Below are 15,989 nucleotides of genomic sequence, written 5' to 3' on the forward strand. Positions count from 1 at the left end.
GTTCATTCGGTGTTTAAAGCATACGATGTTGGCATCATCGGCGAAGAGACGCTAGCAGGGGTCGAGGCTCGCCATGCCAAGAAAACCGTTTGTCAAAAGCAGCAGCTCGTGGTCGGCGCAATCCCAAGGGCCTCGAGGATTCTGTCAAGGGGTGAGGTTCGATTTGAAACTCACCTTTATATCTCGTTGGCCCGCAGTCGCGTTTCGTCGTCGTTGCTTCTCAGCCGTTGGAGCGAACACAATTGAATTTGGCTTAGTCATCAAAACTACTGATTACGTGATAATGCCAAGAATGCTCGGGATAGTGGGGTATGGTGGAGGAAGTACGGAGTATGAGGGGAGAGAATCTTGAGCGTTGCTGCTTGGATTATAGATTAAAGAATACCCGACTGCAGCGCAAAGAGAGCACATCGCCAAGATATAATCCAGAAAAAAAAAATGAAAAGGTAGGACTGGGGATAGATAACAGCAAAAATGAAAGCAATTAAATGCCAGGTAGCGTCCAATCAATTGGCAAAACAACACCCCAAGGCTCTGATGCAAAGAATGAAAGAAAAAGAGAATCCCGCCAAGTTATTTGCTGGAAAGATGCCATTTTTTTATCCCCTAGACCCCCAATGAGTTCGCAAAAAAAGATATACAATGGAGAGAAAGTGCTGCAATTGAAGTTGCAGACTGATAAAGATAGATAGAAAATAGCCCAAAGTATTTTTTTTTTTTGCGTACTTTTTCACATTTGATCTATTCCCAAGCTATCAATGCCATTGATGCCAAAAAATTGAAACCTAAAAAGGAAAGCAAATGTCAGCAACACACACACTCTCTATATATAACTGGAGCCATAAAAGGTCATGATTTTAGGGGAACCACATACCAATCTTCGACATTCAAAGTCGGCGGCACAACGGGCCCTTGCCCGCGCGAGCTATTGCTCCAATTGTCGTCCTGGCTCGACGCATCGATATGCATATTGCCATCGAACATCCAGGGCTGGGGCTGAGTCTGCATTGGCATGCCGGGCTGTAGATGCTGTTGTTGCTGTTGTTGCTGCTGGGGCATGGCGCCCAGGCCCGGCATGCCATGCATCATGGTGGGGCTCTCCTGCGGTGCGCGTGGACCTCGGGCTGGGAGATGCTGGGGCTGCTGCGGCTGGCCGGGGTGGATTCCCAGCGACGGCTGCGGGGGCGGCGGCTGATGTTGCTGCTGCTGTGAAGGTGGGATGCCTGCGTTCTGCAGGTGCTGCGAGATGTGCAGCTGGGGGTCGACGGCGCCCGCGGACGAGGGCGAGAAGGCGCCTCCGGAGATGTTTGTGCCGTCAGGAAAGAGTTGGTCTGGCTGGAAGTTCTCCCAGAGGGCGTGGGAGATGTTAGGTGAGTTTCGCGTGACGAGGAAGAAATCAGGTGGAGTTGTAGGGATGGAGAAGGAAGGGTTAAATGGCGATGTGGGGCGTGTGTTGACGCCATGACCAGACGGTCCCAGGAAGCCGTCTTTCGAGCCCCGATGTTGGGTGAGTTGTGGTGAGATCTGGTGAGCAGTCGGAGCAACAATCTGAGCGGGTTGTATAGAAGGTGTGGCGGCGGGAGTTTGTGGCCGAGATCGTTCATAGGAAACCTGATGAGCAGGTGGTCCATTGGGAATAGAAATATCCAGGTCATCAAATTTTCGTTTTGGAGGCTCCGGCTTCTTCGTCAGTGAAGAGGCAGCGTCCTTCTTCGACTTGTGTTTTTGATGTCGTTTTCCTGCGGCTCTCTGGAGGCGTTCTTCCAGGGCCTTGTTACCGAGGATGGATTCGAACAGGGTGAACACCATCTTAGCAACAAGCCATACTTTTGAAACATCCTTCAAAGCCTGCATGCAGATGCCAATTCTCTCCTGGGTGGTGGAGACAACACTCGCCACCGAAGAGCGCATCTGGTAAACATGCATAATAAGGGCCGAAAACAAGCTATATACACTATGAGGTCATTAGCATCTCGGCACATTTATCAGACGAAAAGACGATACTGACATGAACGCGGGTGTATATTTAAGCTGGTCGTGAGCCTGCAAGTTCTCCACTATGGCCGTGATCATAGCCGCAGCTTGAAAAGCAATAGTCCGCGAAGGATAAGCTAGCCCTTCAGTTCCCGCTGGATGATGCGTGCCGGTTGCAGGAGGCATATGGGCACGATGCAGCAGACACAACGTCGTGCTATCAAAAGATTGGTTAATAACATAACACAGGCAGAAATGGAGTATACACATACTAGTAATTCGAATGCAGCAATGCAGACCAGAAATGGTGCCGATTTCGCTCCCAGCACACCTCTCGCGGACAGTTCTGCAGCCAGTCTGCCAGCGCCATATCGCTATGGGTTAGGTCCATCGCGTTGGTGCGCCGGTATTTCGAGGCGACCGAATATTGCTGCGAAAGCACGAGTCCCATAATCTCGCAAAGCTTAACGTACTGCAGGAAGAACTGCACGTGCGTTGAATCCGGGGGGAAATCCGCAACGCTGTCGGCTTCGTCCTCGATGAAATCATCTTCTGTCAGCATCCCCACGTCGGAGTCGTCAATGTTGATGTTCACGGGCCGGCCGAGGGCGACGGCAACAGAGCGGTCTCGTGTAAACAAAGTCCACCAGATCCTTTTCCACAGACGTTTATCCGCTTTGCTAAGCTGCGAGGCTTCGACGCTATTCCAATCGTGAGCATGTGGAGAACGGACCCTCAAGATCGCGTAAAGAGGAGCACCCACCTGCGATGCATGCCGGATCCTTGTGCAATAATTATAGCAACGCGGGTCCAGTAGAAGACATTCTTGGTTACATCTGGAACCAGTCAGAAAATCTATACCCCTCATATCAACAAGTTTAGCGACGTCAGAACACATACCTTCTGGCCCTTCCCAATACCACCCCATCAAGACCAAGGCCTGGACAATGGTAACCCTGTCGTCTTCATAATTAGCATCAAAAAGTGACTTTGCCCGCTTATAGAAAGTAGTCGCCGCCGGTGTCGTCGACCCATGGGCATCCATCAGCTGCGGGTTCGTACAGACCCTCGAGCCCGCTAGAAGCACGGCTTGAAGGAGTAAAATCGAAGGAGGATTCTTGGGGTCACGGTAGCGCTTCATGAAACGGCTGCGACTTATGATCGGAACGGCGGGGGCGACCCATTTGAAATACGCATCGACGAGCTCGTCGCAGAGCGAGCGCGGGGGAAGCAGGAAGGCGCCGCGCTGGTGGAGGATATCGATTTCGAGACTGTCCAGCTCGGTGAGGCGGGCTCGTGAGCCTCGTATGCTCTCGGGAAGGGGGTAGTGGACGACGTCCGTCGTGCCGTGGCGATCGTGCACGAGGATGGAGAGGTTGGATGATTCTCCCAGGTAGGCGACACGGCCCGCCTCGGTGATGGGCGCTCTCGCGAACTTGGGTTTCATAAATTGTGCGTAGGAGTTGTTTTGCTGGGCCTGCTGGGCGGCTTGGGCTTCAGTCAGGCTGGTAACAGGCATGCCATCGACGGGTCGAGGACGGGGGCCTCCGGAGCTCTCCCGCTGGGAGCCGCCGGAGTTGATGCCGCTCTCATCGCTGCACAGTAGACATTAGCTGGCTGATTTAGCATAAAGACTGACAGGTTGCAATGTTACCCAGCGCCATCTTTTGACTTTTGGTTCTTTTTCCGTTTGGGGGTCGGGATCTTGCATTCGATGGAGAAGGCGACGCAGTTCGTGCAGGGCACGCCGAGACTCGCAGCATCGCAGCGCACCTATACCAAAACAACAACGCCATCAGCAACCAGACAGAGCAGAAACGACTTCAACGACGGCCAGGATCCAGGCAAAGAGAGGAGTGAAATCAAGGGTGTGGTCTAGGTAGGCAAATCGGGCGGCAACAGCAGGTTGCTTTTGAGCACTCACCTTTCGCGCATGACAAGTCTACATCGCACCAGGAAAACACACACAGTTAGCCACAATCCCATTTATCATCATTGTTCCTCCCTCGACCACCCTCTCCGAGTCCCTTCTCGCACCCAGGAGGTGTATGGCGCCAGGGCCGGCCGAGGTACCGAGGCTCAAAACGCCAGCTCTCGCCCAAAAACATAGAGATCGCGTTGATCCAAACACGAGATGCAGAACAACTTACCTCACAAGCTCGCGACGCACGTTGCCTAAGAATCGCCAAATCGTTAGTGTCTAAATTTTTTTGGGGATTTTTTTTTTTTTTTTCCTTTATAAAACAACCTCCTCCGGACCAGTTGTGCATCTCGCGCGTGTTCTTCCAACTTACCAGATGCACAGCCGTCCCCTCCTCGAAACCATCGCCATGAGAGAACGAGCGACTCACCTTCTAAAGCTCGGGTGGCCGGGCTGATGGGCGGCGGGCTTCGACGGATTGGTGGCCGCAGCCGCCGCGGTGGCCTTGTCGGAGTCAGAGCCGGTGCCGGCCTTGGTGGTCGCATCAAAGTCGGCCGCCGGGGTATCGTTTCCGGTGGTTGGGACGGAGGTCTCGCGATCGGTCATCATCTGCTCGAACTCGACGTCGGACACGGCCGGATTCATGGCGGGCGGTGAGAGGCAGAGAGGGCGGGAAGAGGCGGGCTAGATCGTCTCCATCCACAACAAAACAGGGCACTCTCGACAACGACGAGAAGAGGTGGTGGTGTGCGTTGTCGCAGAAACTTGGAGATGGCGAGTAGAGCGAGCACGCTGGAAGCTGGCAGCGAGGCGGATGGGCAGGCTGGAAGCGGCCTTTGAAGGATGGGGAGTTGGGGTGTGTGTGGGAGGGCAGGTCGGTGGGCAGCGGGCGGCGGGCGGCGGGCGGCGGCGACAGTGGGTAGTTAACTCTCTACACGGGCAAAGTTTGTCTCTCCACGACGCAGGATCCAAGATTAGCAGCAGCGCGTGGTCGAAGGGTGCCCGTCGAGACAGCAAAGAAGGATGGCAGCACGGAAGGGCGAAAGAAAAAGAGGGCAGGCCGTCCGCTCGCACGGAGAGATGTAGCGGGCAGCACCGCGGTGTAGGGAGAGCTGGTTCAGAAGGGCGGACAGCGGCCGCGAGTGGGCATTCACAAGGGAAAACGGGCAGGGAACCCACGGGCGCCAAACCCCAGACGAAGTTCGCTCCGGACCGTGGAAGACTGCCCGGCACAGTGGCGACGGGCGTGAGTTTAACCAGGGGGGGGCAGGATCACCGCTGGGACGCGAGGCAGCACAGCAGCCGGCCCGCGGGCAGCGGTAGCTAACTAGTCGTTAGTTAAGGATTTGATCGTATTATTGGGCGCACGGCGCCAACCGGCCAGGGCGTGCAGGCGGAGGATGGGCGGGCGGGCTGACGTGCCTGCATGAAGCAAGGGATGGCGAGATAACACGGCTCTGGGGACTGGCTATATAACTAACTATGGCTGTCTCGCTCACAGCTGGTTAGTTACTCCCACAGCATCACCTCTCTCTCCATCTGACCTGTCGACCAAAACAACGGCTTGTCCGGGCCTGGGCGCGCCACCGCGACTCTCAGTCTGCCTTCTGGAACGCCGCCACTTCCACGCCCGCCCGCCCGTATCACCGCTGTATCGCTTATGTAAGCGTATCATCATTACTGCCCTCTATATATGGCTGGGCACCCTTTTTCTTTATGCTGATTTTCTTTTATGTACAGATTGTATGTGGCATACTTCGAAATTGAATATCTTGGGCCCGAGCTCTTGTTTGCTCTGCTGGGCTGTTGTTCATGTCGTGAGCCTTCATATCTTCCTGACTGGTCGGCATCAGAAACGCATGACACCGCCTTTTTTTCAGATTTTGCAGTTGTTAGCCATGATCGCTGTCGAAGGCCACTTTCCTTTCTACGGCACTGCAGCTAGGTACCGCCCTGGTTAGCGAAGCTAAAACCAAATACACCATCGACCGAGTTCTGCAGCACAGAACCGAGCCAATACTTTCCTGTGTCTATCTCGCAAGGTGGGTCGTGTGTTGGCGTTCGGTTTGCTTGCTGTATACTTAATGAATAGAGATCAAAACGGGAAAAAGCATGTGATGAAGCACTTATTCCACACTGAATTTGAATACCAGCTGAATCTACAAACCCCGTTGTCGGGATGCCCCAATTTACGCGTTGTTATGGATACCATTCCTGAGCATCTACTGTTTGTCTATGATTACTTTACTGGAGATTTGTTTGATTTAATCGGCGAAGAGGTTGTTTCGCTCGCCGCAAAGAAAAAGATACTGCGCGATGGTCTGACCGGACTGGCAGCCTTGCACGACAGTCGCATCTTACATGGCAAGACATCAAACCCAACAACATATTCGTCGACTACGACATGCTCGACGGCGTCGTGCACGTCAAAAGAACAAAGATCGGCGATCTTGAGATGCCTCTGATCTCCCGGCGGGGCTGAATGTCTGTGGTGCTCGGCTGGGGAACCCGATGTGGCGCAGCCCGGAATCGCAAGTTCAGTTCAGAGGATGCAAGGCAGCCCTTTGCAGTGTGGGAAGATATCGACGAGGCATTCCGCGATGTCGTTGTCAAGATGACCAATCTTGACCCGGCCAAGAGGATTACGGCCAGGCAGGCTCTGGAACGTCCTTGGTTTCAAGATCTTTGATATAGAATACCGCCCGCTCATTCTAGAAGTTTAGAAAACAGCCTTGATAGTTTAACCCCGTACTCCGTAGTTCCCGTAAATTACAGTGACACGCCCTTCCCACCACGCGCTCCCTGTATCGCCACGGCCCGCACGAGGCTCCCCCCGCACCCCTTCATTCCTGGCGTTCCAGCATCGACGCTCCCCCCATGTTGTTTGCTGTTCTCCCCGCGTTCCCTCTTTTTTTGCTGGCTGCCGGGTGACTGCGGGCTGGTCTGCAGCCTGGACCGACACGGCGACACCCGGCTGTGGCTGGCGCCCGCCCCCAGCACTCTGCCCTCGTTCTTCGCTGCAAATCCCGCGGGCGTGGCTGCAAACCCTAACACGACCGACCGCACACACACATCGCTTAAGCTATGTATATATCGCCAACTACCTAGTTCCCTAGCTAGCTGGCGGGCTTGCGGCGCGCGCATCCTTTGCCATGCCGGGCGTGTGCTCCCCTCAAAATAACCATAATAATAAATAATAATAATGCACACATTTGCGGGCCAGTCGCGGCACAGGGGCTCCTCGTGTTGGCGGCCGCTCGTAATTTCCCGCCCTTCCAGCGCGTTCCGGCCTGCCGCCCGCCGCGCAGCCACACCACGCGCTGCCCGCGAGTCCTGAGCCCCCCCGGCCCAACGGCCAATCCACCACTCGCGGCGCCGGCAAATAAGCGGAGATCCAGGGGCGCCTTGGCTGTTCGCATGTGATAGGGATCGTGATGCTGATGGTTAGTTATGTGCGTGTGGTGTCTCGCTGGTGGGGGGAGTGCCTGTGTCGGACAAGCAGCCCTGGACGCACTCTGTATACTCCGTACTCTCTCTCTCCCTCCCTCTCTCTCTCTCTCTCTCTCTCTCTCTGCCCGTCCACACCCAGTATGTCTCATGTCTGCTGCTGCATTCACCGCCAATCGCTCGAAAGGTCATCCACGCAGCCTCGTCATGGATCGCTTCCCCACACGCCCGCCGGCATCTGTCCGAAGCGCGTCCCCAGCCCTAACCAGTCAAACCACGCGAGCGACTGAGAGAGACTGAGAGAAAGGGAGAGTTCGGGCTAGTTGTGCTCCCAAGCCGCTGGGGAACGCGCCATGGTCTGGAGTAGATCGCGGGGTTGAATCATGCGTCCAACCACCTAGCGAGCAGCTTTCTAGACGTGCTGCCATGGTGCGCGGCCAAGCGACACATCGTTCCCCCGCTGTGCGGCCGTGACCCGTTCTGTGGATGCTCCTGAAGCTTCGAGAAGCTGGTGCCTGAGCCCAGCAGCGGCTGAGTGTGCTGGTTGATGTTTTGATACCCCCAAGACGCGCGTAAGCCCGCGCCAAAAGAACAAGACCGTCACAGCACGGAGTAGACGTACCTTGTTCGACAAGCAAGACAAGTAGGTGCGCGTGCTGGCAATGGCATACAGACGTGTAGTCATGAGAGCGCCTGCGATACCCCCCACGCGCCGCAAAAACAAGTGGCCGCCGTCGATTGGGCCGGACGTGCTGGATGTGCTGTGACACAGCGTCGAGCGGCGGCTGCGCGCAGCCCAAACAATACTCCGTACAGAACGAAAGAAAGAATGAAAGAAAGGAGGCAGAGAAGGCGGCTGGAGAGCCCATCCGCCTTCCACCTCCCACCTCCCATCTCCATTCTGTTACTCGGTTGCCCTCGATACTGTCACGCCGGCCAGACATGTCCTCGCAGCCAGCCCTGCCGGGGCCACCACCGCAGCCTCACTTCACAGCCGTGCCGCTGCCCGCGAACTTCGCCACCCTCGTCCCTGAAGCGGCCGTATTCGACTACAAGGACGACGGCGACGGCGACGGCTACGACGACGACGAGCGCCTCGTCACCGCCAGCGTCAACCACTTCATCACCCTCTCCACCATATTCAGCCACCAGATGTTGTTCCAGCGACGGCATCCCGACTTCCCGCCGTCGTGGCGCTACGGCCAGCCGCACATCAACCCCAGCAGCGAGAGCGCGCGCACCGGCGGTTCGAGCATGCGGCCCGTGGTGCTGGTGTGCTCGTCGGGGCCCGAGCAGGGCAAGCTGCAAAAGTGGGAGGTCGAGAAGCTCAAGCGCGAGATGAAGACCGAGAGCAAGCGGCAGATGCGCCTCGAGCGGAAGCTGCAGCAGTGTCGCGCGATGGAAGAGAGGATTCGAGCGAGAATGTCTTGAGACGACGAGGCGGATCAAAGGCACTGAGTCTGAGCCTGAGCCGGAGTTTGAGGCGGGTGCTTCGTTTTGTTGTTTTGTTTCGGGGGAAGGATCGTGTCGGGGGGCAATCTGGGAGGCTCCCGGTTTCTATCACGCCTGCTGTCGGCTGTCAGTGCCCGTCTGTTTGTGTCTCTCTCTCTATTTCTCTCTCTCTCTCTGTCTCATGCCATCGTCTTAAGGCATCTCATGCTGTTTGATTTTCTTCCTTCACTGTGTCTTCGTTGCTGCATGATACCAAGCTACGCGCACCCAGCCAGCTCTACAGCGCCCCTTATCGGGTGAATTACGGGGTTCTCTTTGTGCTTCGTCATACTACCAGTCCAAGTTGTGTTGTTAGACTTTCTTCCATACTGGTGCTGTTGCCATCGAAGGAGCCATTCCATGTCTATGACTATTGTTGAACCTCTGGGACTCCCAGGACCAAGCTGTCTACCCATATCCGGCAGCCTACATACCGGCTTTCCATGCCTTGTATATGATTTACCTCATACCATCCCTCCCTTTTGACCATCTCTGCCTGGGCCGTTAGAACCTTGCCTAACCTTCCTTTGTTTCTCCAGATATCCCGGTTTCAACACCTCTGCAATGATCTGGTTTGCAAGAATTCGAAGAACCCTAATATGACTCTTCTCCCCCTACATAAAAGCCGCCCTCGCTGGTCTTTTCCCTCTTCCCTTTCTTCTCTCTCTCATCTCTCTTCTCCTCGCAGAATCCACCCAAGCTCAAGTCTTCACAGAGAACCACCACAGAAACCACTATCTTTTTCCAAACTCTTCTAATACACCTCTTCCATCATGTCTTCACTACCCACTACCATGATCACTATGGCCTACACCACCGCCAATGCCACTGCCGCCATGGTCACCGGCACTGTGCCCACCCGCCCACCATTCACTCATCCTACCCACAACGAAGCTCCAACTACCGGCAAGACCGTCAACACGAGCATCATCCTCGTCGTGTGCGCAACCTTCGTGATCATCTTTACGCTGATCGGCTCCGTTACTGCTCTCAAAGGCAACTTCAGAAGAGCCTCAGCCAGGGCTAGACCAGCTTCACCCGCCGAAACCGGCTCTCTGCGTCGTTTCGCCCGGCGCCCCAGCCTCCGGAGAAATCGGCCGTACTCGCCAGCTGACTCACTCTCCAGTGTGTCCAGCACCGACACGACCGACACGCTCATCGAGCTCACCGTGCCTTCCCAGGCCGTGGCGAGACCTTGATTGGTACCGCCTCCTTTTACTTCCTTCGCCACTCTTTTTTCCTTGGAAGTAAGCAACAACGAGAAATCACTGTGTTGGATTCTGGATCAGATGTTTGCTCATTGTATACATTATCTTGTATTATATTGTCTGTATATATTATTGAGAACTCGCCATGTCGGTTATGAAGTATGGCCGAACGGGGGCGGAAGTGAATGTACCGATATCTTCAATGTATTTGTGATTTGGTTATCTCTAGATTGGAAATTAAACTATCCTTTGTGAAATTTAACAACATACTCTTTAATTAGCAATGCCTGCCGACGAGCTGGCATTTCCATTATGTACTTGGCCCTCGCCAGCACCGTTTCGGCTTCCATCCCCATTCGCCAGACCCGCCGTATCCCGGGAATAGCTCCTCTCAAACTCAACCCCTGAGATAAACGCCTCACTCAAGAACTCCAACCCAGCCACAAACACCGACATCCCACTCGCGATGCAAAAGTGGCTAATCGTCGTGCCGATATCGAGCCAGCTGCCCTCGTCGCGCACCATGTAGAAGAAATTCAGCGTCATGACGTCGCCGATGGACATGACGACCATGAACAGAGCCGACGGCGCCACGCCCAGCTGGTGGTTGAGGATGCCCAGGTTCGCGCTGATGATGGCGAACGGAATGAGGATCTTCAGCATCAACAGCGCGCCCTGCGAGAACGGGTTGAACACCGGGATCAGCCGGTACACGCTGTCGAGCGAGAAGGACGAGATCGAGGCGATGTTGCCCGTGCTGAAGAAGGCGGATTGGAGGAGGAAGAGGAAGAAGAGCGCGATGCGCGCGTCGGATAGGGTCAGGCTCCGGTAGTCGTCGTGGTGGTGGGCGGGCTGGAGTTCCCCGTTATTGGAGTTATTGGTCGATGTTGTTGTTTTTGTTGGGGAGGGTGAGGATGTGTGAAGATGGATGCGGTGTTCGAGTCTGACCCAGGTCAGAAGGGATGCACAGAAGGTGAAGTAGAAAAGCCCTTCGTAGGATATAGTCAGGAGGATGAAGGTGGGCGAGAAAGTAAGGAAGAGCATGACGAGGCGGTGGAGATAATGGCGGTTGGGATATAGTTTATGGATGAACGGCATCAAAAGCGATAATACTAGAATGAAAAGGTCAGCTATAAGGTGAAAAAGGGGTGGCAGGACTGGTATCATACCCATAACAAACCACCCAACGACCTGATTGCCAAGGGGCAAGCCGCTTTTAGCTTGCAAAGCTGCAAAGCTTGACCTTGTAACGACGATGGTAAGTAGAATCAGACCCAACTATATATATGTTCAGGTAATGCGTAATAAATATGTGATAGCTTGCTATACATACCTGGATGCCCATGATAACACGGGAGCCAAGTGAAAGGGTACCTTTCAGCCCATGTTTTGTTTTGGATGGGATCGTCAAGCTCTCTTCAAACATCATATAGAAAAGACCGGTTGAAAACATGAGAATGCCTCCTAGGGTGCTGTATAGATGTTAGACACGGGTCCAGTTTTCTTAGGGGCTGTGGCACATACATCGTCTTGGAGTCCCCAACTTTAATCACAGGAAGGAGAGTGAAGATACTCAGCAGCCCACACCCAACTGCCCAAGTCGCTACGATGAGCTTGTTGCGGGTGAGGAAATTGATACCATAAAAGAGCGGCCAGAAACCAGCGAGTATATAACAAACGGTGTAAATCTCGCGGTGAAAATACGACTGCACCAACGCCTCTAATACCGCAAGGTACGCGATTGCTTGTAGTACAAAGAAAAAGTATCCGGAGAATGATCGAACGTGGCCTAGGAGAATCCGCCTTCCAGCCGCAAGTGCCTCTCGTTTGGCTACCACTTCTTCCCAAAAAAAGACGGGAAATATGGCATAAGCATAGTACCGCCACGAAGACTTTTGGGTCCAGAGAACAGAATACAGGCCAACTAACACAGACGAAAATATCATTGTAGTGAACGTGCTTCGAGAGGGCTGGGAGCTTTGGTGAAGAACGTGGAGGTCGATGACCGTGGCCAAGGAGTAGGCAATCCACCCAAGATATCCTGCGGTAACAATAGTTCGCAAAAAGAGCCAGTCATAGGTCTGGAGATATCGCAGGCCATCGAGAGTCTGCTTTAGAAGCTCTGATGAACGGGCAATTGATTCATCGTACTTCCTTTTGTCAATCAACTTGCGGATCTCGGAGACTTGAGCATTGGGGGAAGATTCGGGGTCCGCAAATAGGCTGTATGGTTTATACCTGAGCGTTGCAGATCGCTTCTGCTCTTCTTTTATGTGGTACATTTCAAGCACACCTTGCACATTGGCCAGTGCCGCTCTAGCTTTCTGCTTAGGAGATGCGTCAATGTAGTCGAGCGGAAGCTGGCCCACAGAATTGACAGGAAACTCGAGGCCAGCTAAGTAGGCCATGAGCGCGGCAACATCGGCTTGTGCCACGTCGTGCCGCTGAACATGGTCGAGATCCCAGTCCGACGAGAAACCATCTTCATGGCCAGGGGCAACGCCCCGGTTGGAAACCTTTGGTTTGGCCACCCCCGAGCCCCAGACAATAAGCGGAGTTCGAGTATTCTGTGGGTGCCCATCACCATGGCTGCCCCAGTCACTCATGCCGTGATCGGCGGTAAAAACGAAAGCAGTTTCCCCGTCGCCATAGAATTCCTCGGCCAATTCCGTAATTTCACGTACTCCTTGATCGACCACCTTGATATTGTGTAGATATTCCTTCGAATATGGCCGATAAGAATGACCAGCGGTATCAAGGCCCAGTAAATGCAGAAAGAAGACTACTTTATCCTCTCTCAGCTTTGCATTCAACTCCGCGTCCTCTTTAGCACGAGCAAATAGTTCTTTTACTCGGTCAAAAACCCATATATCCAATTGAGTCGATTCCTGCGTAAAGTCTTCAGCCTCTTCCCCATATGTCTCGGCATCAATTCTTCCCCGCACAGCACCCTCCTTGAACATGGGGAGAATATCCGGGCTGCCCCAGCTCCAGGTATGCCTGCTGCGGTTGAATACGCTATCAAAATTGACGGGGTTTAGCTTCCACCCAGTCATCACCGCCGAGACATCCTCGTACAGTCCTGCAATGAGCGCAACATGGCCTGGCCGCGACTCGGTGGGCACACGCGTATGCGAGACGCCAAACGTGCCGTGATGCAGGACGCGCGAGCGCAGAAACGGCGCAAGCGGTTTAGGCGTTAAGTACTGCTCATCGCAGGTCTCCGCGTCCGGACACGCGTCGGGAGGGGGAGATGGGTCGGGAAAGGACTGGAAGGCTTTGTCTGCGCGGAGGCCGTCGCCGACGAAAAGGAATAATCGTTTCGCTGGCGCATTGATTCCGGGGTCGCGCTCGACTTCATGTGGCCGCATTCCACTCACGATTGGGCTGACGAAGTAGATATCGAAGATGGAGTAGGTATAGATTAGATGGAAGACAATCGCCAGGGCCAGGAAGCCCATGCGGCCAACGCGCGCCATGGTAGGAAATTGAACGAGGGAAGGAAACTGAAGTATTAGACTTATATTATTATCGTGACATGTTTGAAGGAGTGAATGGGATCGCGTTGATCTCTTAAAGGTGTATGGAAAGGGGGGTGATTGGGCTGCGGCGCGGGCTTGTCTCGTCGATGTTGAAGCTCAGATTAAAATTGGTGGTGAAACTTGGGTGCTGATTGGCCACGGGCTGCGGACATGGGTACCTTCAGGTCCGTCATGAACTAGTGCTTCTGAAGGTATTCATTCCCCAACGCGAGACTGCTCTACGGAGTTTTCAGTGGCTGTTTGATTGATATAGTTATACGCTGGAAGAAGGCCATTGCTGAATTAAAAGTTCGCTTCACAAATGCTAACTGCAGGAGCTATTCCAAGGATTCGCCAAACAGGACCAAAATATGTAGCTACCAAGAACATTGTAAATGGAAAAAATGAATAGGAGAGCCCGCAAAGGCTAGTTGTCATCTACTCGCTTCCTCGTAAGGGTATCCACTACCCTATTATAGAACTTAGACGCGTGCTGCCTTGAAAATGTTATGTCCACAGAAAGATAATCAGGCAAAACTTCAATAAGGCTACGGTCGCGGTTTTGGTCCAGAAGTGGCATATATTGGAATTCTGCCGCTTCGAGGTCAGTTGTAACTTTATTCTCGGTATCATCGGCAACGGCGAGCTTAAAGTGAAGAGCTGGGTTATAATTAGCTTCAAGGCAACAAATTGATATGACGAAGCCTCCACTTACTGCCGTTAGAACCCGTTTGAATGCAGTCATAGAGATTGTCCACGTCTCTTTTTTTCACGCCACGAATAATTAACCCAGTCAAATCGCTGTAGAGATCTTCTTTCAGCTGTGCAACTTGGAGGGCCTGAGCCGTCTCGGCATTGGCAGCAATCGTAGATCGCGACGAGGGAGCGTTTTTCCCGGTGCTTCCAGGGACTCTCGATTGTTCAGCACTCGCAGAGGTATTTCGGGCAGCAGTTAACTTCGCCTGCAGTGCCTTGATTTCATTCTGGGATTTAGTAAGATCGGAGCCCATGGACTTTACTTGAGAATTAAGTTCCAGCACTTCGCTATCCCGTTCGTTAAGTCGACGCTGAACGATAATGAACTCATTGGCTAGGTCCGATTGCTTGGCAAGTTCCTTTTTCAGAGCGGTAATGAGATTATTAGAGGCTAGCAGCGTTCAGTTAGATAGAGCATGCAAATCATGAATAGGAGAAAACCACCTTTGGTCATATTCTCGCAATCCTTTTTCAACTTTTCGAAGTTGGCGTTAGCTTCGACGATCCCAACTTCTCGTAAAGCCCGATACTGCTCTCCAACAACTTTGAGCTTTTTCTTAACATTGCTTAGCTGCCGTCTCAATATCGTTTCATTGGCATTGTCTGCCTGAGGAGACTCGGCTGCTTCAAGTTCGCGGATCAGGGCCTTCACAGGAGATGGAAGGTCAAGAGATGTCTCCCAATCAATATCTTCAGGAATCCCAGTATTATCATCCTCGATAGCGTGATCTACATTCATATAGTTGTAGACTGGAGCCTCGACTTTCGAGGTAGAAGGCCCCGGTTCTGCGACGGGGACAGGCTTGCTTCGAGTCGGTTTTTTGGGAGGTATTTTTGTTTTGATAGCGCTAGGGGTATACTCAAACCCACCATCGTTGACAATATTCCTTTCTGACGCCGGTTTCCTACCACGTCGCGTGCCCGCAGTGGTTGCCTTTCTTCCCCGTTTTGCGGCTGTCGTCAACGTTTCGGGAGAGTCAAGCTCATCTACTGACAAATCGGAAGCTTCATACCCATTCGGCTGTTCCTTCTTATGGTGCTGTTCTGCATCTTCTGCCTCCGACAGTTCCGTAATGCTTTCAGCATGCGATTTCGCGGTTGCGCCGGCCCTTGCGCCGCGTCGCTTTGGCCCAACAACAACGGTCGATCGGGGCTTTCTCGCAGTTGATTTCTTCGGTACCGCCGCCGTAGCGGATCTTGCTTGACCTCTAGCCCGCTTCGCTGGCGGGGGAGCAGTATCTAGATCCTCCACTGGAGAATCCATACCCGTGTCGTCTTCGTGGTCAAGGACGACTGAGAGTTTCGGTGCAGCCTTTCTCTTTGGCATTGTGGCAGTACTTAAATTCGCGCTCGAAAATAAGTAGTAGGTCAATTCGTATAAACACCGCCTCTTTCGCTGTCATCCAAAATGTTCTCTCCTTCTCCTCGTCCCAAGTCGCGCTGGCCCAAAACCGGATAGCACGTGATGGACGAGCTCCAGCCACAGCACGAGCCTGAACTTTACCCGCCATGCGTCAAGCCACAGGCTTATCACAAGCAACGAAAGTTCGTATACAAAAAAGACGCGCTGAGAGCCGACCGGCAACGAAGTGAATCTATCCACGTCACTTTTATTCAAGTATAATTCTTTTATTTTACCCTCTGCATATAATAGGGTTTTTATTAGCAAAT

The 15,989-nt window shown here is 53.3% G+C and overlaps 6 protein-coding genes across 6 annotated transcripts; 2 read left to right on the forward strand and 4 right to left on the reverse strand.

Annotated features, from left to right (window-relative positions):
* Positions 1 to 730: 730 nt before the first annotated feature.
* On the reverse strand, positions 731 to 2,160 carry CTF1_1 (Transcriptional activator of fatty acid utilization; the record flags this gene model as incomplete). Its single annotated transcript, XM_049251420.1, has 3 exons — positions 731 to 785; positions 875 to 1,911; positions 2,005 to 2,160. The coding sequence occupies 3 exons, from the start codon at positions 2,158 to 2,160 to the stop codon at positions 731 to 733; spliced, it is 1,248 nt and encodes a 415-aa protein (XP_049109720.1).
* An 85-nt stretch (positions 2,161 to 2,245) lies between these two features.
* Positions 2,246 to 4,540, reverse strand: CTF1_2 (Transcriptional activator of fatty acid utilization; the record flags this gene model as incomplete). Its single annotated transcript, XM_049251421.1, has 2 exons — positions 2,246 to 3,569; positions 4,326 to 4,540. 2 exons carry the CDS (start codon positions 4,538 to 4,540, stop codon positions 2,246 to 2,248), a joined length of 1,539 nt encoding a protein of 512 aa, XP_049109721.1.
* A 3,744-nt stretch (positions 4,541 to 8,284) lies between these two features.
* On the forward strand, positions 8,285 to 8,773 carry LOZ57_002348 (uncharacterized protein; the record flags this gene model as incomplete). The annotated part of the gene is made up of 1 exon (XM_049251422.1): positions 8,285 to 8,773. The coding sequence occupies one exon, from the start codon at positions 8,285 to 8,287 to the stop codon at positions 8,771 to 8,773; it is 489 nt and encodes a 162-aa protein (XP_049109722.1).
* An 833-nt stretch (positions 8,774 to 9,606) lies between these two features.
* Positions 9,607 to 10,032, forward strand: LOZ57_002349 (uncharacterized protein; the record flags this gene model as incomplete). The annotated part of the gene is made up of 1 exon (XM_049251423.1): positions 9,607 to 10,032. The coding sequence occupies one exon, from the start codon at positions 9,607 to 9,609 to the stop codon at positions 10,030 to 10,032; it is 426 nt and encodes a 141-aa protein (XP_049109723.1).
* A 282-nt stretch (positions 10,033 to 10,314) lies between these two features.
* On the reverse strand, positions 10,315 to 13,520 carry MCD4 (Glycosyl phosphatidyl inositol anchor synthesis; the record flags this gene model as incomplete). Its single annotated transcript, XM_049251424.1, has 4 exons — positions 10,315 to 11,153; positions 11,211 to 11,319; positions 11,375 to 11,513; positions 11,566 to 13,520. The coding sequence occupies 4 exons, from the start codon at positions 13,518 to 13,520 to the stop codon at positions 10,315 to 10,317; spliced, it is 3,042 nt and encodes a 1,013-aa protein (XP_049109724.1).
* Positions 13,521 to 13,989: 469 nt separating this feature from the next.
* LOZ57_002351 (uncharacterized protein) lies at positions 13,990 to 15,645 on the reverse strand (the record flags this gene model as incomplete). The annotated part of the gene is made up of 3 exons (XM_049251425.1): positions 13,990 to 14,222; positions 14,278 to 14,709; positions 14,763 to 15,645. The coding sequence occupies 3 exons, from the start codon at positions 15,643 to 15,645 to the stop codon at positions 13,990 to 13,992; spliced, it is 1,548 nt and encodes a 515-aa protein (XP_049109725.1).
* Between the last annotated feature and the right edge of the window lie 344 nt (positions 15,646 to 15,989).

The sequence above is a fragment of the Ophidiomyces ophidiicola genome (assembly GCF_022830035.1).
Source record: "Ophidiomyces ophidiicola strain CBS 122913 chromosome Unknown scaffold_6, whole genome shotgun sequence".
NCBI classification, from domain to species: Eukaryota; Fungi; Ascomycota; class Eurotiomycetes; order Onygenales; family Onygenaceae; genus Ophidiomyces; species Ophidiomyces ophidiicola.